We start from the raw sequence: 23,119 nt of genomic DNA on the forward strand, positions 1-23,119 counted from the left end.
CAGCCAGCCGGCTAGGCAGGCAGGCTGTAGCTGTGTGAAGCCTTCCCCAGGGGAGGAGCTGCAGTAGCCAGCCAGGGCTGGACCCAGGGCTGGCAGGGCTGGCCCTACTGCTTCTCCACCTCCAACACTACCTCCTCCTCCTCCTCCTCCTCCTCCCTCCCTCCTCCTCCACTGGGCTGTGCCCGGTACAGTGATGAGGTGGCCCCAGGCTGAGCCTGTGAACCGCTGGGGGAGTGTTGACATTGAGACAACCCATCTGTAACTTCTCCTCCTCCTCCTCCTCCTCCTCCTCCTCCTCCTCCTCCTCTTCCTGCTGCTGCTGGTGGTGCTCCTCCTCGAATCAACACAACACAAAGTCCCGGGCAGGCGTCAGAGCAGAGCTCTGCTGAAACACAAGGAACCACCCTCCACACACACACACACACACACACACAGTCACACAGTCACACACACCGGTCCACTCCGTTTCAGACGTCCGGCTCCCTCCTCCTCCTCCTCCTCCTCCTCCTCCTCTTGCACTCGCTGGCAGAGTGCCTTTTCGTAGCATCGCAAAACTACAGACGGGGGGGGGGGACGGGGGACGGGGGGGGTGAACGTTTTTTTTTGTTGTTGTTTTTTTGGTGCAAGTCGGAACAGTGGCGGGGTTTGCGGCAGCTCTCTGCAAGGACCAGTTTCACTCCTCGCCCAAGATGAGTCGCTGGCTTAAATGCACCTCCATGTACTTTGTAGGTATTTTCTTTCTTTCTTTCTTTCTTTCTTTTAATTTTTTTGCTGATGTTTCTGAGGTCCTGTTTCACCACCTAGGCCCACCCGCTGCTAGGGCTCGATTGGGGGGCTTAGTTAAGAGCGTTGTTTTGGATGTGAAGCCGCAGGAATGAGATTTGAGACTTACGGCCCTCTCTCTCTCTTCCACCCCCCACCCCCCCAACCACAAGGAGCTGTGGAAAGGAATTTTTTCTGGGGGAAATGCAGGAATACTCTCTGTTACCCAGAGGCATAGTCGCTTGTTTTAACTTGCTGTCAAGTTAAATTCTCGACACGCTGTTTGTGGTGGTTGTGGTGGGACGTTCCATCATGATCATATTGATGTAGATCGGGTACATGTTAAAAAAATATATAATCATGTTATATGGATATTGGGTTGCGCTTAAAATAATCATGTTATACTTCCGATAATTGCATGAAAACGATTGAGAACCGTTCCATCTTTACCTTATTCTGCTGTGGAAGGTTTGGAAAGTTTGGAAGGTTTGTTAGAAGGTCTTTCTTTCCCTGTCTGTACGGGCTTGGCTCCGTTTTCTGCATTGTGTTCGTTTGAAAGACGAAGCCTATTCAAAGCCTTCGTCGTGAGTGTTTTGATCCTCTCGGATGTACCCTACAACTCCCTGCGCTCCATGTTTTGTGGACAGGCACTCTCAAGGACATGTTTTTTCCTGAGAGCACTCTTGGCATTTAAACCGATGAGGCTGACCTCAATCTATTCCCAATCCTCTGACGTGGTTCTGAAAGAGATGCGAGAATATGCTACTTTAGTACTCATAACAAACAGATGATGCATGTGGTTGGTATGGTGTGTTTAATATGCGTGTGTGTGTGTGTGTGTGTGTGTGTGTTGTGACACTCTGCCCTCTCTCTCCTCCCTTCTCCCAGAACACAGACTGGAACAAGTATGACGACCGGCTGATGAAGGCCGTGGAGAGGGGGGAGGTGGACAAGGTGGCCGCCGTCCTCAGCAAGAAGGGCATCATCCCTACCAAGCTGGATGTGGAAGGTCGCTCTGCGTGAGTACACACCAAACACACACAGACACATACTGTACACACACACACACATGCTCCACATACACACACGCACACACACACACACACACACACACACACACACACACGCTCTACACACACACACACACACACACGCTCTACACACACACACACACACACACACACACACACACACACACACACACACACACACACACACTGGATAGAGATCTGTCCTACTCACACTACCGTATCTTCAGCAATATGCACCACTCTGCATTCCTAGATATGATTTATCACAGTGACTATCCCAGCATGTCTGGCCATGCTGAGTATCTCTCATTCCAGTAAACGCCGGCACTATTTACCGATAGTAAACGGTACTTTTCCCCTTATTTAAACTGCAAGGTTAAAAAAAAAAAAAAGGTCGTCAGGGGACAGAGAATTCTTGTGGAACAAGGTCATGTCATCAGAATAGGGCCAAACATTTAGCCTTTCACCCTATTCTATGACATCATCGGTGTTAGTTACCCACCCTGCATACCAACACCAAATCCCAACACCATAATCTGGCTAAACCCAGTCCCCTCTGTCCTCCCTACCTAGCTCTCTATCAACCACATGGAAACCCTTCGCTTTAATGTTATGAACCTGTGCGTTTTTACAGAATCTGCCGAGCTTGGATAGTGTTATATAATCCGCCTCAGAGTATGAGCGAGAACGCTGTGGTAACCACTTGACCCTTGACCCTTGAATGGTTCAGTGAGAATAGATTTGATCGATGCTTGTGTTCGTAAAAGTATGAAATATGGGCCTTGGGAGCATGAATAGCGGTGGGAGTCCTCTTTTGCTTTTCCTAACACTGAAATGTCCAGTTGTGTCCAGCTGTAAATTCCAGGGTTTAGACTGACATGCTAAACTACCATTTCATCAAGAATCATAGCCGGTGAATGAACTTTGAGGTCTTGTGTTTTGGAAACCTCAGCTCTTTGGGTTCTTTTTAAGATTGTTTTCCAATGTTTGTTCTGGATCTCTCTCTGCCTATAGTACTATAATAGATAACATTGCTATAGGACTGAGTGTCCTCTGTCCAAAAATGTAACCGGTTGTCGATCACCGCATTAAGCTCTGTCACGGCCTCTAAGTCTGACTTGTTTTCTTCGCTGAGGTAAATTTAACCAGATTCCAACGTGAGCGTTTTAGGTAGTTAGCCCCGCGGTTTAATCCCAGGTATGTGAAGTAGCTGCCGGTCCCTGATCCATGTTTCAGGTTAATTTTGACCCTGGCTTTGTTGAGACCTCCATCGACAGAACAGATTCCATGAGTATTTTCAGCGGTGTGTGAAGTTCTCTCAGGGCAGTGCCTGTCTCACACACACCCGCGCACACACACACACACACACACATAAACAAACAAACACAGACATGCGCAGACACACGCACACACGCACACACACACACACACACACACACACAAACACACGCTCGTAGACATACGCACACGTAGACATACACACACGCAGACGCGCAGACACACACACACTGCTAAACGCAGACACACACACACACACACACCCGAGAGAAGGGCTTTTCTCATAATAAGGTGTTGGAATTTCTCAGGACTAAATCAAGTCCGTCTGCCACTGTGAAAGACGCCAGCCCGACATTGCAGCGAGGAAACAGAGCTTGTTGTGCTAAACGCAGTCTTGATCTCGACACTTGATGAGGGAACCAAAGGAGAACCAGTTCTGTGTCGAGCTGTGTTCGTTATGTAAACCAACGCATAAGGGAACCGGTGATGCTTTACCAAGTGTTTACAGAGTGTTCGAGTTCACCCCTATCCTTTGTTGACATGAAGATTCCCCCTATGTGTATAGCAGGAATGGTAATTACCCCCCTCCGCCCCCCCCACCGCCCATGTGCAATGCACGGAATGGAATCAAACACACGTGTTTGATACCAATCCTCATTCCATTCCATGCATAACAATGAGCCCCGTCCTCCGATTTCTACCTCCACTAGCCTCCCGCTGGTGTATGGTAACAGTCACTACTCCGGTAACAACATTTAGGAACATGCTGACACATGGTACATGAGTACATTGCTTTGTAATAATATAATATAATAATATCAGCCATTTAGCTGACGCTTTTATCCAAAGCGACTTACATTGCAGTGAGTGCATACATTTCAGTATATACGGTCCCAGCGGGAATCAAACCCACAACCTAAGCGTTGTTAGCGCCGTGCTCTACTGACTGAGCCACAGAGGACCACCTTTTGTAATTGTGTAGTAGTGGAGTTGAGTTGTTTTTCAGTTTTTTTTTGGTCCTTGCAAAAGTGGAATGTGGTTCCTGATGCACGGTCGTCCCTTCCTCGTTGTCGTCTGAAGACTTTGAGGGAGGATGATGGACAGTGATAACAAGCTGCCTTGCCATCGGGGAGCTTTAATTACAGCCTTTAATCTCTGATGTATCATTTTCTACCCAGGATTAGACTCCCCGTGTTGATCTTATTAAGTTTGCTCTAACTGGCCTGCAGAGACCCCCCCTCAGCTGAACAAACGGAAAGATCTGTATCGCTACCTTGTTCGCCCTCGGTGTGTGTGTGTGTGTGTGTGTGTGTGCGTGTGTGTTTGCGTGCGTGTTTGTGTGCGTGTGTGCGCGCGCGTGTGCGTGTGTGCGTGCGTGCGTGTGTGCGCGTGCGTGTGTGCGTGTGTGTGTGAGTGTGTGTGTGTGACCTAACAACTGCACCTGTTAGTTTACAGTTCTGTTAGTTGATGAAGGATTAGCGACACAGGGAAGAGCTCTGACAGTGACCATACACACCATCACTGGGCTCTCTGGGTTTCTAAATGTTTTCTAATGAGTTACTAAATTATTCCGAACCAGTTTATGATTCCCTTACAAAGCATTTACAAACCCATATAACTTAGAACGGTTTGTAAATATGTAAATATGGAACCTTGCAATCAGTAAGCAGTAACCATTACTCACTGGCTCATAGATGCACTTATGGATGCTTCTAAAACTAACCCTGATATGAAATCATGCAGCATTGTTTGCAAATGTGATTCAAATATCCTGATGTCCTTGTCAACACCTTCCTCATTTAAGCACGTCCACCGTGCGGGCTCCCGAATTGTGTTTGATTGATATGTCTATCCACTACTCACCCCCTCTCCTTCTCTCACCCCTGTGGTGTGTGTGTGTGTGTGTGTGTGTGTGTGTGTGTGTGTGTGTGTGTGTGTGTGTGTGTGTGTGTGCGTGTGCGTGTGCGTGCGCGTGCGTGCGTGCTTGAGCAAGTCCATCTTTTCTTCTTTTTAGACATAGTTATTATTCTTCCTTTGTTCAACTGCTACTCCTATTCACACCAGTTAAACTTGAACACGTGCAGAGACCTCTAATTCCAGTGGGTCAGATAGACAGACAGATAGATATATTTTTAAACTCATTCCACTTTTTCAACTAATTACAAATCGTGTCGACTCGCTAATGATCCAGTGGCCTCGTGTCACGCGTCGTTAATCGTCCCTATGGCAACACGGCCAGGAATCCCGCCTCTTTCCTACAGTATCAAACGTAGACGTTCTTGCTCATGTTTTTTTTTTTTTTTTTTTTTTTTTTTTAACTGGGTGCTTTTTGGAATGACACACACATCCCCTTTGCGGAATTCTATTGTCTCACTTCCTGTGCCATTTATCCCGGTGTGAACACTGCTTGGCACCAGACACACCAATTCATTTCATTAGGCTAGATAAGTCTCCAGGCGTCTCTGCCTGACCCCCTTCCCACCTCTCCCCGTCTACATAATTGCATAGAATGAAAGCCTGTCGCTTGGACTTCAATCATGGAGAGACTGCTAATATGGTGCTCTCCGCTCTCGGATTGATGGGCATAGAATTCTAATTTCCAGCCAATCTCCCCTGGATCCTGCTGTACATTAGCATGCAGAAGCCTGTTGCCCTACAGAGAAGCTCCAGACTCTGTAATCTGGCTGGCACCGGATCTGTAGCCTGCTCCCATACCATGTTGGAGTCATCGCCATCATCATCATCATCATCATCATCGTCATCATCATCGTCGTCGCCTCAGTGAGCTGGCGTCACTCTGGAGCCAGGCTGCCATTCGCATCCTCACGGGAATTCAGACGACGGTGTGAAGTCTCTTTGTGTGTCAAGACTCATGTTGTGCTTTAGAGAAGGCATGTTGTCTGCAGCTGGACAGCCCTCGGCCAAGAGAGAGGGGGGGAGAGGGACGGGGAGGGGGAGGGGGGGGTCATGGGCATAGAAATAGAAAGAGTGGACATGCCCATTAAAGTCAACATCCCACGGTGGGCGTCCCAGCGGCCATCTTTTGGTGTACCTCCAGCTTTATTAACAACCGATTCAACTCGACCGACATTGGAGTGTTCAGTCAAACGATGCGTGGTTGCTATGGTGCCGCCACTGAATTTTTTTGGCTTCTCGCATGCAATAACAATGATTACCATCGGAATTATTCATTACAATTCCATGGCAGCCATCTTTGGGTGTACTAGCCAAATTACCATGGTTATGAGGGACCGTGTCTTCTCCCCCGCCACCAACGGTGCTTTTAATAACAGCATCCAGAAAGACACACACACACACACACACACACGCAATACGCACACACACGCAATACACACACACACACATACACAATACACACATGCAATACACACACACACACACACACACACACACACACACACACACACACACACACACACATACATACATACATACATACATACATACATACATACATACATACATACATACACACACACACACACACACACACACCAGAATAAGATGCCTGCCTGCCTGTCTCTAAGGAGGCTCTGCAGAGTTGATGTATAAACAGGTTGAGTGTGGAGACAGACGGGCTGGTCAGATTAGTTTACAAGACAGTGTTTTGCCGTATGCTGGAGCCAGGGAGCCAGGGACACTGTTAGATCAGCCCGGGGGGACCAAGAGAGACTGGCACTAATAGAAGTGTCACTGTGTTACAGCTGGAGGACTTGGTGCTATCAAGTGGCAACCCATCCATCCAGGGTTATCTTTGCCTCAAAGATGTGCCTGAGATGTTTTTCCAAAGCGCAGGTGTTCGGGACGGGTCCCGGTTCAAGTTTTTGGTAATTGATTAATTGGCGGTTACCAGGGGCGATGAATCGATTCGTTGACCCCCCACCCACATCGCGGTGTGTAATTACCACAACAATTTTGCTATTTTTTTCTTATTGTTACTGCAGAGCTCTTGTTTGACCAGACCAGGAGGGATTTGATAGTGAATGAAAGATCAGGGTTCTGATTCTGTTGGATAAAATGAGGCAAACTGTGTCACTGAAAGTGAGGGAAAAGTCATTTTTTTGGGGTCTTTTTTCGATTCAGCGATTTACCTATATTAAAATCGATTTCAACGCCAGCGGTTTGACTCATCGAAGAATCGAACCCGTCCTTAGTTTGTAGCCGAAGGAAAGAGAGAGCGAGGTCAGGTAGCCTTTCGTACTGTCCCTGTCATTACTCATGTTTTCACGAAACACATGTTGTGCAGTCATACGTTTCATGATGACTTGCATATTGCTATTTGATAGCTTTATGGCATTACTGTACCATGCCTTCTGTGTTCTCTGATACCGTCTGGCAAAGCTGTGTAGGGGCTAATGCGAAAATGCTGTTGGAAGTACTCTGCCTGCCTTCGGGTCGTCTCGAGGCTAAGGTTTCTGCGCCCGGCTCCGGGCCGCTCTCTCAAGACTGCTGATCTGGCTGATAGGCGAGCCGGCATCCATTTACAGACCTCTCTCCCTCGCTCCATATTTCACCCCTCTGCTTTACCCTCTCGCTCTGTCACTTGCCCTTCTCCGCTCCCCCCACGTATACCCTGTTCTTGTTTCCCTTCTTCTCACGCTCTGTCCGTTTGCCTCTCACGCTCTCTCCTCCCTCACACTCTCTCCATCTCTCTCTCTCTCTCTCTCTCTCTCTCTCTCTCTCTCTCTCTCTCCTCTGTAGATTCCACCTGGCAGCGACGCGGGGCCACCTGGACTGTCTGAATCTCATCCTGGGACACAGCGTTGATGTCACCGCCACCGATGCCACGGGTGAGAAACCCAGTCAAAGTTGGATAAACCAGGGTTATTTAAAGGGTTGTGTACCGTACCGTACCTTCACTGTCGGGTACAGAGCGGTCATCAACCCGAGAGCAATCAATCAATACTTCTGTTCAAACTTTCGAGGAAACGTTGACCCTTAAAGATTCCAAACCATCTTTGGTATACAACAACAACAAAAAACCCTACTGTAGATGAAATGGATCCCCAGGCCATGGTTATATACATATACAGTACGGTTACCGTGGTTATATGTAGTCCAGTGCCCAGCACGCAGAGCAGTCATTGACAGGAGAGCATCAATCAATCCTTACTTTTTCCGCTTGCATGTAAATGTTGACCTTCGGGGAAAAAAAAACAAAAAAAAACTCTTGTGGATCATGAGGATCGTTTTAGCTCTGGTCAGCAGGACCAGTAAACCCAAAACCAAACCATCAACCCCCTAGCCCCCCCCCCACCCCCCTCTCCCATGCACTTGTGGAGATGTGAGAGGATTGGGTATAGGTGTAGGTCTAACTAAGGCTTGGGGCAAAGATCCCACCCAGCCAACCAGAGGGCAAGGTGAAGCTATGACCGTATTATGTCAGTGGATCCACCTGTTTGATACCAATCCTCATTCCGTTCCACGCAGCACAAATAGCCCGTCCTCCGTTTTCTACCTCCACCAGCCTCCCCCTGATTTACAAATCCTTTAAGATCTCTCCACAACTGTGTCAGTGGTAGGGGCTGAAAGTGGAACGGTTTCTGAATCATAATTTAATTACTGCAAATGCACTTATTTTATTCATAACAGAAACGATAATTGGCTCACACATTTGGTAGAATCCTTGATAAAAAATTAATAAGGGGCTGTGAACTAGAATAACTCTCATTCTAATAACATTGAAGATGGTGATTGAGAGTGAGTGTTGAAAGACTGATGTGGTTTTTCTTTGAGATGTTTGGTTTTGGGATGTTAGTGGATGGACCTCATTTTCGACCTACTTCGAGTGTTATTTTATTCATAGTCGCATTGAACAACTTTCACTAGCCAAACATCTACACAAGACTTTCTGCAGCCTCAATTTCATGTCTTTGGGGCCTATACCCGCAGAGGTCGAATTTCCACGATAACATAAGCATAAGAGTATATCAATTGAACTGAGAACACTCGGTTTGGAACTGGTCCATTTCCACTGCCGCACGCGCCCATTGCTTTTACGTAAGGTTAAATACGCCTTTCAAAAGACGAGTTCCAAACCCAAGTGCTATCGTCAAAGAAAAGTAGACTTTCTAGTGTTTTATCTGAGTTGTAGTACAGTAAAGCTGATCTCTCTAACCTTTTTCTTGCAGGGAAAAACGCCCTTCACCTGGCTTCAAGAAACGCACAGTCCCTATGTGTACAGAAGCTGTTGCAGGTACAGTCTCCTCAATAGAAGCGAATCAATGAACAGTACTGTAAAAGCTCACCCCTATCCACTCCTGCACAACAGCTCCTACAATCAATTTGTGCCTCAATTTCAAGGGGTTTCTAATGAGGTGTTCAAGTTGTATAACCGATACTTCTGCGGGTAATTACACAATGTTAATTACCATTCCGACAGATGAGTGTGTGTGTGTGTGTGTGTGTGTGTGTGTGTGTGTGAGTGAGTGAGACAAGAGGTCACTGCGTGGTGCATGCGGTCTGTTCAGTTTGTTTTGCGTTGCGGTGACCCTCTGAATAAGTATCCGTAAAGGGCAACAGTAGTTCCTGACGGGTCAACAGTGGGTCCTGTTGAGTCGTAATGGCCCAATGGATTTATGTTGTTTACAATTCGGCTATCTCTGAACCCCAAGTGACATTGTGCCCCTAGCTCCGCGGTGGAATGGCAGTCGCCCAGCACGGGGTGTGGCGATGTGTGTGGGCTTTATTCTGTGTGTGTGTGTGTGTGTGTGTGTGTGTGTGTGTGTTGGCCGTGTTGACAAGCCTGCCCTCCTGCAAACCTGCCGTCCATTTTCAGTTCCGTCATCGCACTTCACATAGCAACTCCCCCCCCCTCCCTCCCCTCCCCTCCCCTCCCCTCCCCTCCCCCCACCAACCACCAGAGGTATAGGATTTCCCCTCTGCCCACAGTTAGCACCCACCCCTCTTGTTATCTGACCGCGCTTTTCGTTTTGGGAGCTTGTTGCTAGAGAGAGCAGGTTTTTTTTTATAGTGGACCAGGCCTGGGCTGTGTGTGTGTGTGTGTCAGGGTGAGTGTGTGTGTGTGTGTGTGTGTCAGGGTGAGTGTGTGTGTGTGTGTGTGTGTGTGTGTCAGGGTGAGTGTGTCAGGGTGAGTGTGTGTGTGTCAGGGTGAGTGTGTGTGTCAGGGGGTGTGTGTGAGTGTCAGGGTGTGTGTGTATGTGTGTGTTCATACTGGTGCTAACTGCTGTATTGCTGTGTGTGTGTGTGTATCAGGGTGAGAGTGTGTATCAGGGTGAGAGTGTGTGTGTGTGTGTGTGTGTTTGCGCCCATGTATCAGAGTCGGCTTTTCCCTTATGTGACCCGGCTGTGGCTCCACTTGCCAGCCAGCTTCTCAAGTTCAGAGACGCCAGACAGGAAGGCACTCGAATCAGATTCTGTCACTTTGACACAGCTCCGACCTCAAGCGGGGGGGAGGAGCGGATGGCGGAGGGTGGGAGGACAGAACGCTTCCGTCTCATTGTCGCTGTAGAAAGTCATATTTGAAAAGCTCTCTCCAAGCTTCCGTCTCTTTTTTGATGAAAATGCATCTACTGAATAGTTTGGCCCCCAGGGAGCTCTATAAAGGAAGTGTGATAGTCTTGTCAGTGTCAGAGGCATATAAATGAGTTTTCCCTCCACAACACTGATTTTATGTGCAGATAATACTAATAATACGACTAATAACACCTTTATTTGGATAGCGCTTTTCTAAACATGGTTACAAAATGCTTTGTGTATGACTGCAGTTGTCTTGTATTTTTACATTTACATTTATGGCATTTAGCAGACGCCTTTATCCAAAGCGACTTACAACAATACATTTGTAAGTGAATCATCTATCCATCAGTCATCATAAGACAAAGTAACGATTGTATGAAGACATGTCTCTCTTGAAAAAAAGATGTCATCTTTTGGTTGGAGACTGGATAAATAAAGGTTATATATAAACCAACGATGTCATGACTGTTTATCGTGGCGTTTGAAGAGGTGTATGACTGTCGGTTGTGTGTTTCATCTGCCAGCATAATTGTCCTGTCGGGAACGTTGACCTGCAGGGGAGGACGGCTCTGCACGACGCAGGTGAGAAACAATCTCTTCATTTCCTCCCCTCCCCTCCTCTCCTCTCTCCCCTCATCTCCCCCCCTCCCTTCCTCTCCTCTCCCGCGATTGAGCCTCATCTATACCAATGTATTCTCCACTCTTCTCTTCCTTCAATCTCTTTTTTGAAGAAGCCGCCCTCGGAGCCCTAATCAACATTGACAGATCACTCAAGGGGTCAACATACAGACATGCTTTGAATTGAGTACCCTGGAAATAATTAAACCCAAGGCAATATTAATATGACATTTAGATACTTCACGTTTGACAGGAACATGTGCTGTACGGCACGTGGACATATGACGGTATAGTAATCCATGGCCGTTTGCCCTGACGCAGGCAGTTCCATTGGCTGTGTTTTGGGAGAGGAATGTTTATGAGACAGAAAGACAAATTTAGTACCGAATTATGACACCCACTCTTCCCGACTCCAGATGTTTAACGGGAATTAAAGCTGAGCTGTGGAGCTATTTTAATACACATCAGCACTTGAGTTACAAGGACAAAAAACATCCCTTGCTGTGTTCTCTCCCCACTTGAAGATACTGCCTCCTGTCAGGTGCAGGAACTGATTTACAGACATCTGCGAGCAGTGGAATAGCGAAACCTAAAAAAATGACTTAAATTGCTGTTTTATATCCAAGGCATTTTGAAATTCATGGTTCACAAGCGTTTCAGAGACATTCCAGAGTGACTTTGTTCTGTACTGATGATGGAACATGTCAGACAAACTGTTCAGTTGCTTCATTTTAAAACGGCCCTCTCTCTCTTTCTCTTTCTCTTTGTCTTTGTCTTTCTCTCTCTTTCTCTTTCTCTCTCTTTCTCTTTCTCTTTCTCTTTCTTTCTCTTTCTCTTTCTCTTTCTCTTTCTCTCTCTCTCTCTCTCTCTCTCTCTCTCTCTCTCAGTGATGGCTGGCTGCTCCTCCAGTGTTAAACTGCTCTGTGACAGCGGGGCCTCTGTGAATGCTAGTGATTTTGTAAGTATTGATTTCCAGTTCATTACACACACACACACACACACACGCCACCTACGCCACCTACAACTATCGTGTTGATAGTTCCCCCTTCATATACGAATACGTGTTGTCAGATGCAGTAAACGCAGTGGAAGCATCTCACCGGTTTGATTGTTAAAAAGCCCAGTTTGATGTCACAGCGGTTTTTTTTTTTTTAGATTAGAACTGAGCTGATATCTGTTGGGTCTGTCTGTGCTGGGTCTGTGGTTATTGTGTGTGTGTGTATGCGCTGCAGGATGGGCGTACTCCTCTGGTCCTGGCCACTCAGATGTGCCACCCCCGGATCTGCCAGCTGCTGTTGGAGAGAGGAGCAGACATCGCCCTTCGCGACAAACAGAACAAGTAAGGATCACGTGCAAGAATATGCATGACCTCTTAGAGGTGTGGGGGTGTGTGTGGGTGTGTGTGTGTGGGTGTGTCTGTCTGTGTGTGTGTTCATACTGGTGCTAACTGCTGTATTGCTCTGTGTGTGTCTGTGTGTGTGGGTGTGTGTGTGTGTGGGTGTTCATACTGGTGCTAACTGCTGTATTGCTGTCTGTGTGTGTGTGCGTGTGTGTGCGCGTGTGTGTGTGTTGCGTGGGTACAGGACGGCCCTGATCCTGGGTTCGGAGTATGCGTGTAAGGACGCGGTGGAGGTCCTCCTGAGGAGCGGCGCGGACGTGACGGCCACGGACGGCTTCGGCCATGACAGCTTCCACTATGCCCGCCTCAGCAAGAACCACGAGCTGGTCACCCTGGTCAAGACCTACCTCGACAACGCTACCAAAGGTCAGAGGGCATCCCCACGCCGTCCCCCGTTTCGTTTCCCACCTCTGATTTGAAAGGTATCGTCCATCAGGGCATCGCCAGCTGTGGCCTCAGGAACACACAAACAAGTTTTTTTTTTTTTTTCGGTTTTTGTTTCGTTCCAATTTCCTTTTGGCCTTTTGCAGAAACGAAGCTCTTAGTCATCAACCTTACCGCAGAGAGAAAGTAGACCATAGCAGGGGGGGAGACAGGAGGGGGAAATGAGGGAGACAGGGCGGAGTAGGGGGGAGATAATAGGAGGAGACAGGAGAGGGAGAAAGGGCGGAGTAGGGGGGAGACAGGAGGGGGAGATGGGGGAGACAGGGCGGAGTAGGGGGGAGACGGTAGGGGGGAGACAGGAGGGGGAGATGGGGAGACAGGAGGGGGAGATGAGGGAGACAGGGCGGAGTAGGGGGGAGACAGGAGGGGGAGATGGGGGAGATGGGGGAGACAGGGCGGAGTAGGGGGTAGACAGGAGGGGGAGATGGGGGAGACAGGGTGGAGTAGGGGGGAGACAGGAGGGGGAGATGGGGGAGACAGGGCAGAGTAGGGCGGAACTATTAGGCGGAGACAGGAAGGGGGAGACAGTAGGGGGACAGGGGGCAGAGTGGGGGACAGGAGGGGGTGTAGCAGACCTTAGAGCTCAAACCCACAGAGAGCCCCTGGCAAGAAACACCCGGCCTTCACAGAGGCACTGATGGAAGAATATAAGATGGCTGTTGAAAAAAGCCCTCGTGAAAGAGGAGGTCGATGTGGAATAGAGGAGGAGAAAGAACTCCTGTCAAGGACAATAATCTAGCCTTCTGCTTTCTGTGGAGGTAGCTTGAGTTCAAGTGTGTCACCTTTCTTCTCTGGCAGTGAAAGCAAGTGATCTTATTCACCACGGCTGCTCAATCGACAGCAATGATGCGTTCTCTAAAGCTTCGATGAAAAGACATAGAATGATGCACTTACCTTTTACCGCGTACCGTGGTGTATTGAATGCCCTGCTTTTATCAAGAGCCGACTAAGAACATACAACAGACAGCTATTTACTACTAGTTGACGTTCTAACGTATTGATAACAAAATAACTGGATAACAACCTTTTCAAAGTGTCAGTGGTCTTTTGTGCATTCCGATGATTCGACTTACCTACCAATGTGTTTTTCACCTTGTATCAATAGCAAAAGAAGCTGCCAAGATGGAACAGAAAAAGAGACAGGTAACAAAACCAATATCCACTTTTAAGGTGTGTGTGTGTGCGTGTCTGTATGTGCGTGTGTGTGTGTGTGTGTGTGTGTGTGTGTGTTTGTATATTGACCCAGACAAGCTCTTCTGAATACTTTATTTACAAGACCCATTCTCTTCTGAATACTTTATTTGACTGGGCCTTATCATCCACAATGTGTTGCTCAAAGAAAACGCAACAGGCACTTGGTCCGATATTCAGTTGGACATTACTGCCACCTAGTGATGTGATTTGGTAATTGCAGTTGATTTTTCAAATGCGCCTTTGCCTCACTGACTTGTCACTCCCCGTTCGAATGGAGATTCTGACAGCGAACCCATTGCAGAGTGAGGGGGTTGCATCGCGCCACGGGTTCTATTGACAAATAAAGAGGAGTTGAGGAGGTGCTTCAAACGGAGGCAGAGTTTTCAACCGCATTGACCTTTCAAACTGACAATTGAATTCACGCTGCTCACCTGACAAATATTGGCATCGAAAAACTTCTTCAGCTAACTCCGTGTTTTCGTTTTGTGCGATGAGTACAAATCGGGCGATGCATGCACAACGTCAGTCGCCATCACAGCACATCTGCCTCCCAGCCATTAGTCTTGTATTTCAATTAGGACACTCAAATCAGTTTAACCATTCAGCATGAAAATGAAAAATTTCATTAAGCATGGAAATGGTAATACATGTAAGCTTAATGTAATTGGATGGCTCCGCTCCATATAGCTCCCTGCCTGGAGTTAATCAACCACAACATTCAAGGAGCCAAAATGGCAGGGAGCCCATGACTTTTTAAACCCCGTAGGTAGGCTACATACAAAGCGACCGAGCGGGTGGAGGTCTGGGATGGAGGATGGGAAGACCACACGAAACATACTCTCATAGCCAGTGCAGCCAAGTCACAACTGTTGAATGCTATGGAGAAGCTGCTTTTAAGTCTTTGTCCCTTAATATACAATATACGCCATTTAGCTGACGCTTTTATCCAAAGCGACTTACATTGCAGTGAGTGCATACATTTTTCAGTATGTACGGTCCCAGCGGGAAACGTAACCCACAACCTAAGCGTTGTTAACGCCATGCTCTACCAACTGAGCCACAGAGGTCCCTTGAACATGTGTTTTTGCGTACGTGTGGACCTGACGTAGACTTGGAGTGCCCTCTCTGAACTAACACTGTGCTCCATTTGTATCTTTCCCCAGCAGTCTGTTGAGTTGGGTGCAGAGGCTGAAGCGAACCTGAGGGATCAGGTGATACAAGTGAGTCTCAGTTCCGTATTCCCATTTAAATACTTCATTGATTTACATCCAGTCTAATGTCTTTGCTTGAATTTATTGCCTATTATCTAATTTACCCCGAAGCAAGTACGAAAATCTATAAAGCTGAGCTTAGCATTAATATGAACTCCCTCTAATTAGCATTTTCATTTGAAATACAGAGTGCCTGGAAGAATGAATAGATTAGAATGATTACCCCGTTGTCATCATATATATATATATATATATATATATATCATAATTCAATCAGATGTATTGATTTAAGTGGTGTGACCTTGCAGGATTTGTCATTTATAGTACTGTATAATGCTGTGTGTGTGTGTGTGTGTGTGTGTGTGTGTCAGGACCTGGAGAGGCAGAATGAGAGCAAGCAGGAGAGTCTGAGACAATTTCACCAGGAGAAGAGGGCTCTGCTGGAGAAGGTCAACAGCCTGCAGCAGCAGCTCTCACAGGTACCCAGCACTGCACTGCACCACTCCACTCCACTTTTCAATACTGTCCCTAAGATACAGATACGCCTTTTGTGATTTGTGGTTTATGCCAAGGGAACGTAAGGGAAATGTATGGCATTATAGATATAAACAAGTGACACCTGGATCCTTACCATCTACCACAATGTAGAGGAGAACATATGCATTTGTCAGGTCCAGATGACAGTCTACCGTAGTGAAACTAGGTGCAGATTGTCATCCTCCGTTATTGAGAACCTCTGATCCTCCTTCTCTATCCTCTACAGGAGAAGATCACTGTTGAGGACATTCATAAGGAGGTAAGGAAAACGACAGGACTGCTTGGTCGTTCGTATACTGTAATAGTGTTGACCTTTTTTAAGATATTTTGTGTGTGCGGGGGTGGGGGCGTGCGTGCGTGTGTGCGTGCGTGCGTGCGTGCGTGCGTGCGTGCGTGTGTGTGTGTGGGGGGTTTTCATTTAGTCTCGTCCTCAAAAACTGCATAAACCCCCTCTGGCCAAGCTGGTGATGTGGTGTAAATATCTATTGTGTTCTTGTTCTGCACCAGAGGGAACAACTCAAGCTGTTACTGAGTTCCAGAGAGAGGGAAGAGGGAGCTCGAGACACTGTCAAAGTGCAGCTCAAGAGCACCATGGTTAGTCATCAATGACTTATTATTAATAATATTATTCATTAATATTATTAATAATAATAATGCATTTTATTTGTATGGTGCTTCTATCACATACCCAGAGAGCACTTCTCAGGTCAAGCAAACGAAAACATTGACACAAGCATGGAACATATAGGGACAGCACAGAACAGGGGCAACAAGGTCACACATTGAAACGTCTGCCTAAGAAGGTCTGTCTTAAAACTGTCAGAGGCTCTAACTGAGGGGGGGGGGGGGCAGAGCATTCCAGAGGCGGGTTGCAGCAGAGGAGAAAGCCCTATCACTTACGTTTGGTCTTAAGTTTGGTTTTGGGGGACCAGGAGATGACCAGAGTCAACAGAGGGACAGTAGGGTGTGAGGAGGTGGGTCAGATAGGAGAGGAGAGGAGTTGGGTCAGATAGGAGAGGAGAGGAGTTGGGTCAGATAGGAGAGGAGAGGAGTTGGGTCAGATAGGAGAGGGCAGAGGCATGTCGGCCTTATAGTATATCACACTATATTGAACCTTTATTGATCCAGATGAGTCTCTATGAGATTAAATCGCTCTTGCAATCTTGGTCCAAGATTGTATAAACGTGCATATGAACATGCCACGTCTATACGTCTATTCTGTACGGCTGTTCTGGTTATGTGAATGTAAATATATGTGCATATATTTCCAGGGGGACTACTCTGGACAGTCTGTCATCAAAGGTGAGTTCTCTTCAAACACAAATCAAATCGTCATATGCACAGGATACAGCTCTACATGTACAATGAAATGCTTAAGATGAAGTACCTCTCAACAGTGCAGTGAAATACAAGCATAGGAATACAATTTATAGTACACACTATACAGATATGGATCTGGTGGTGGCAGGATAAGACATCCAATCAGAGAACCTCCTGTATTTCCTCTTTCAGGAAAAGACAACGTCCTGGTGAAACAGTCTCACAGCCTTGACTCAGCACAGGTAAACAACCTTTCCTCTCTCTACATCTGTTTTGGACTCAACTTCATTTTCTGATCTGTTGACATGTAGCTGTAGACATGCAACAATGCATTAGGGTAAGGGTTAGTGGATAGTTGTTCAACTGACTATCAATAAACTGTTCAACAGCAGTATAAACCATCCGACCAAATAAAAGGTCACCCTGCCAATGGCAAGGACTGTATTCGTTGGTCATTCCAGTCCAGTCGGACAGTGTCAGCGGCAGTGAAGCTTAACAACACTGAGAGACAGCCAAATAAGCTGCTGATTTTCTCATATGAAACAGTCATCTGTCTGCCCCACAGCAAATCAGAGATTTATGATTTATTAACTTCAACTGCTGCAGGGAATTTCACAGTTTGCACTGAACCCTTCAAATTGAGATGGATTATTTTTTCTGCCATATCCTCTTAGTATTCTGAAATTGTTCAAAGCTGAACTCACTTTATTAAAAAAAAAAAGAAGTCAAGGTGCATTCCAGAAACTTTTTGTGGCATTATTGCTAAAACCCGTTGAGACCAGGCTTTCCTTTGCTGAAAGTAGTTACAAAGGGCTGGAAACCTGTTTGAAATGAGTGACGCCTTGGGCAGAGCAAAATAAAAAAAGTTTTCTTCCATTTTCTTCAATGTTGCAAGCTAGCATAGGCAACAATTCCCTACAAATTAGTCCTACCCGGTCAGAAAAGACGACGGGCATGTGAGGGGAAGGTTCCTGGAATGTAACGTCCAATGAAAATGCGAGCACATTCTCCCATCACTCCGTCCAGTTCAATCCAAGCCAGAACGGCTAATCTAAAAGTCTCCAGACCTCCATAAGAGGTGTGAGAACAACATGATTTGGAGGTATGGCTACGCAAGACTATTACTGAACTAACCTAGAAGCTGCTGATTGAATCTTGCTGAACTTTAGGTCCTACGGTAGTTTCCAGAGAGTATCCTATTTCCACCCTAATTCAGCCAATCCTAAAGCATTGCAGTGGTCTAATAATAAACTTCTCATCCATGGAAGCGTATTGATAAGACCTGGTTATAACTGACATACAGTAACAGCCCAATCTATGATTTCAGCAGCCTGACCCTATGGTGACTATGTTTGGTAAGCTGAGGGATGGGGCTGGGAAAACAAAACCATGCCCTAACTCAAACAGCAGATGGATCCCACAGACCATGAGAATCTATTTTGAAGGTCTATTCTTTAAGAATCATTGTTTATTGTTTCATTCATTTAAATGACCATTAAACAGTGTGAAATCGTACAGATTGTGCCCTTGTAAGTTTATATCATATATAACATGAAGGTTGAACAACAGTCATCCACCCAATTGCACAACACGCATGAAACAAAAACAGAATATTAAAACAAAACCCATTTAACGAAACACATACGGACACTTAAACGTCGGGGTACATTTTGTTCTTCTGTCTACTGTAGGTGCTGCAGCCGCCGCCCGGCCCGTCTCGCTCCCTGTCCCGTCCCCTGGAGCTGGGGGGGCGTGCCGGCGTGGGCTGGGACCCTGCAGGTGACACGGAGGCCCTGCGGCGCGAGCTGGAGGCGCTTAAGAGACGGCAACAGGCAGCAGAGGACGAAGCCACCAAGCTACAGGTTGGTCTCCTCTTGTTTGCTGTCCTAACTCCACTATCTCTCCAATATCGTCACGCCTTCTGTAGCCTTTCTCACTTGCATCCCCCCCTCTCCATCCCTCCCCTCCTTTCACTTGTGTTTTTATCTTCACACTCTCTGTTTAATTAAAAAAAAAAAACATTTTTATATCTGTGAAATATGTTGAGGCTCTATGAAATGTTTGACCTAACTGGATGTGACCACAGGCGGCGCTGGCCCGTAAGACCCAGGAGTGCCAGGAGTTGGGTCAGAGCCGGGAGGCGGTGCAGCGACAGGCTGACAGGCAGGTCCAGGAGTTGGAGGAGGCTCTGGGAGACGTCCAGAAGAGGATGCTAGACTCTGAGGCCAAGGTCAAACAGCTGCAGGCCCATGTTGTGGCTGTCAAGGAGCATCTGGGAGGACAGGTATGTCTTTACTGGTTTTTCCCTTGTGTATTGAATGCCCTTTTCCCGCTTTTGTTGTGTTGTGTTTTCTGTCTTCTGTAATGCTGTTTATTGTATCCGTGTGTGGGGGAAGCTCGGTTGTGTTGAAGGTTAAAGTGTGATACTGTGTGTGTAGGCGGCCGAGGAGCTCCGCACCCAGCTCCAGGATATCAAGGCGAAGTACGAAGGTGCGTCAGCAGAGGTGGGGCGGGTGCGGAACCACTTGAAGCAGAGTGAGAAGGCTCTGGAGGAGTACAAGAGCAGCGAGGGTCAGCTGGCTGCTGAGGCGGAGAGACTGGGTCAGGAGCTGGGTGTCCTGCGGGAGGAGAGGGATGAGATGGCCGAGGCTCTGCTTGACATGGAGGCCCACGTCAAAGAGGCCCAAGCCCGCCTCAGCACCACAGTGCCGGGGGAGAAGTTCGACAACATGAAGAACCTGCTGAGCAACGCAGTGGACGAGAAGGAGAGGCAGCTGGCAGAGCTGAGGGAGGACTACGACCGCGTGCTGGAGGAGGTGGCGGAATTACACCGGGAACAGGACAACAAGGAGGGAGGTGGGAGAGGAGGAGGAGGGGGGGGGGCCACGGTGCCCATTCAGGAGCACGAGAGGGTGAGGGTTGCGTTGGAGGAGCAGAGCGCCTCGCTGAAGAGGAGACTGGCGGATGTGACGGCAAAGAGCCAGACGCTAATCCGGGAGGTGGAGGAGAGCGAGGAGGAGCGGGAGGTGCTGCGGGAGCAGCTGGAGGAGCTCCAGAGCCGGGTGGAGGCAGACTACGTCCCCCTCGCGGTCCACCAGGATGTGAAGACGGCCCTGGAGCAAGCCGTGGAGGAGCTGGAGGACCGGCTGGTGGAGGCTGCGGAGAGGACGGGCCAGGCAGAGGGCCAGGTCCACAGGCTGCAGACGGAGAGGGTGTCCCTGTGTGAGAACGTCACCAACCTGCAGAGCTCCAACGCCGCGGCCTCCGAGAGGCTCCACGACCAGGCGGGCGCCCTGTCGTCTCGGAACACTGAGCTGGAGAAGGAGCTGGCGCTTCTATGCAAGAGGTGTGTGTTTATTTGGATTTTCTATTTTTTTTCGTGTCTGTGATATCACTTTGATATGTGCTTTACAAATAATTATTTATGGTGATTTTATGATTGTTATGATATGTTATTTAAGGTGTGAGGAGCGAGAGAGGGATCTGGGCCTGGCCACTGCCGAGAATGCATCTCTGAAACAGAACATGGAGGGAGAGTATGTCCGCAGGCAGGAGCACGAGGATGTGAAGGCAGAGCTGAGCGCCGCAGTGGAGAAGGCCAAAGCAGAGGTCTCCAAGACGGAGAAAGAAGGGCGAGAAAGAGAGGAGGAGGTGCAGAAGGTGAAAGAGGGAAGTGTCAAGTTGAAAGAAAAGCTGGAGAAAGTTCAGGCGGAGATGGAGAGGGATTACGTAAGCCTGAAGGACCACGAAGCGGTCAAGGTCAAGTTGAACAGGGCTGTAGCCGAGACGGAGAACACAGCCAAGGAGGCGCTGGCCAGCTATCTGTCTGCCCAGGAAGGAGCAGCCAAGCTGCACCAGGAGATGGAAGCTCAGAAAAAAGAGCTGGACACCATTCAGGAAGCTATCCAGTCCAAGTTTGTCCCACTGACAGCCATAGAAGAGAGAGAGAACTCTTACAACACCAAGCTGAAGGATCTGACCGGGAGGCTCTCGGAGTTGCAGGAGAAGTACGACAGGGAGAAGGCGGAGGGAGAGCAGCACAAACAGGAGAAGGAGAAACTGAAGGTGGAGAAGGAGTCTGTTCAACAGCGGCTAGAGACTGGCTTCATCCCCAGTGACAAACACAAGGAGGTGAGTGATCCAAGACATACCTGTTTTCTTCTAGTGTGAGAATGTGATGTACGTTATTATGCACTGTGTGCTTTTTACTGACTTCTATTGACCTTGTATCTACTTGTCTCAGCTATTTGTGTATTGTGATGGTGCAACCACATTGTCCAAGACCAATATCACCCTTGCGAACAACAAAGTGAATCTTCTCGTCTCTTCTACAAAGGTGGAGGAGAAGCACAAGAGGATGATGGAGGAGTTGACCCTGAAGCTGGTGGACTTGGAGCAGCAGTACAAGGAGGTGACGGTGCAGAGGGCCGAGCTGGAGGAGCAGAACTCCCTGTGCACCACCCAGATCCAGAGCCTCCAGCAGCGCCTGGACTCTGAGTCTGTCCGCGTGGAGGGCTTCAAGGCTGAGCACTGTGCCCTGAGTGATTCCCTCCAGCAGGCCCAGGTGGAGTGCGAGAGAGCCAGGGAGGCTCAGCGGGGCGAGGCCCAGAGGGCCTCCTTCCTGGAGAGAGAGCTACAGGGGAGGTCTGGAGACCGGACCACCCTCCTCCAGCAACATGTTGAGGCTAAGGTCAGGAGATACCTTCAACATGAAGCTTAAAACATGTCTCTTGTTTTTTCTTCTAATTGTGTGTTAGGTGAAGTTTTTGTGATTTATTATTATTATTATTATTGTTCAGGAGGCCCTAGAGAAAGAGGTGGCCCAGCTCCGTCAGACCTTACGCGAGCAGGAGGAGTCGAGCGCCCAGCGGGCTGAGGATGTGGCGGCGTTGCAGACGGAGCTCCTGCAGGCTACCCGTGCTCTAGAGGAGCTCAGGGGCAGGGAGGGCCAGATGAGCCAACTACAGGGGGAGAAACAGCGCCTGGAAGAGGAGGTATGGGGATGTCCTAGGCTCTGTCCAAGAACAACCCTTCCCACTACACCAGGGGAAGCTGGTGGAGGTAGAAATCGGAGGACGGGGCTCATTGTAATGCATGGAACAGAATGAGGATTGGTATCATAAATGCGTGTGTTTCATTCTATGCATTTCACCCTATTCTATTCCATGCATTAGAATGAGCCCCGTCCTCTGATTTCTACCTCCACTGCCCTACACCTTAGACAGTGTAGATCTGAATGTATTCGATGGGTATAAGGTAGATGGCCAGTCTTTCAGAATATATCTTTACAATTCTTTCCGATCTACACAAGTGTCTCTGGGCAGGAGGGTCTATGAGTTGGGAGTCATCAGAGTGAACGAACATCGGTTTCCAACAGAGCCGCCCGGTCAGATAAAAGGTTAAATGACTGTTTGCACTCCTAGGTGTCTGAGCTGGGGGAGAGACTGTCTCGTCTGGAGGAGAGGTGCCAGGAGCTGCAGTGCGAGGCTGCCCAGGCCAGGGAGGGCGAGGGCAGGGCCAGGACGGAGACACACACCCTGCAGGAGAAGAGCCAGAACATAGAAAAGGAGATCAGAGAACTAAAGGACAGGTACAATACAACTCTACACTCACCAAACACTTTATGAGGAACACCTGTACACCTTCTCATGGTGGAGGTGGTGTAATGGTGTGGGGAATGTTTTCTTGGCACACTTTGGGCCCCTTAATACCAATCAATCATCGCTTGAATGCCACAGCCTATTTGAGTATTGTTGCTGACCATGTGCATCCCTTCATGGCCACAATTTACCCATCTTCTAATGGCTACTTCCAGCATGATGGAA

General features: G+C 48.1%; 1 protein-coding gene across 2 annotated transcripts in view; it reads left to right on the plus strand.

Annotated features, from left to right (window-relative positions):
* Positions 1-23,119, plus strand: part of uacab (uveal autoantigen with coiled-coil domains and ankyrin repeats b) — a 52,715-nt gene that overhangs the window by 23,987 nt on the left and 5,609 nt on the right. The window contains exons 1-22 of one of the 2 annotated variants that reach the window (XM_083681004.1): positions 639-725; positions 1,651-1,781; positions 7,794-7,882; positions 9,224-9,288; positions 11,096-11,153; positions 12,077-12,147; positions 12,422-12,528; positions 12,773-12,954; positions 14,138-14,175; positions 15,390-15,446; positions 15,809-15,916; positions 16,201-16,233; positions 16,482-16,568; positions 17,246-17,276; positions 17,487-17,536; positions 18,986-19,156; positions 19,381-19,578; positions 19,733-20,640; positions 20,756-21,425; positions 21,631-21,984; positions 22,094-22,288; positions 22,718-22,884. In XM_083681004.1, the coding sequence (XP_083537130.1) occupies positions 690-725; positions 1,651-1,781; positions 7,794-7,882; positions 9,224-9,288; positions 11,096-11,153; positions 12,077-12,147; positions 12,422-12,528; positions 12,773-12,954; positions 14,138-14,175; positions 15,390-15,446; positions 15,809-15,916; positions 16,201-16,233; positions 16,482-16,568; positions 17,246-17,276; positions 17,487-17,536; positions 18,986-19,156; positions 19,381-19,578; positions 19,733-20,640; positions 20,756-21,425; positions 21,631-21,984; positions 22,094-22,288; positions 22,718-22,884 (3,806 nt within the window). In that variant the 5' untranslated portion in view covers positions 639-689. Of the gene's footprint in view, positions 1-638; positions 726-1,650; positions 1,782-7,793; positions 7,883-9,223; positions 9,289-11,095; positions 11,154-12,076; positions 12,148-12,421; positions 12,529-12,772; positions 12,955-14,137; positions 14,176-15,389; positions 15,447-15,808; positions 15,917-16,200; positions 16,234-16,481; positions 16,569-17,245; positions 17,277-17,486; positions 17,537-18,985; positions 19,157-19,380; positions 19,579-19,732; positions 20,641-20,755; positions 21,426-21,630; positions 21,985-22,093; positions 22,289-22,717; positions 22,885-23,119 lie in introns of those variants that run through there. The other variant, XM_083681003.1, reaches the window with a different exon arrangement.

Source organism: Argentina silus (genome assembly GCF_951799395.1).
Source record: "Argentina silus genome assembly, chromosome: 11".
Lineage (NCBI taxonomy): Eukaryota > Metazoa > Chordata > Actinopteri > Argentiniformes > Argentinidae > Argentina > Argentina silus.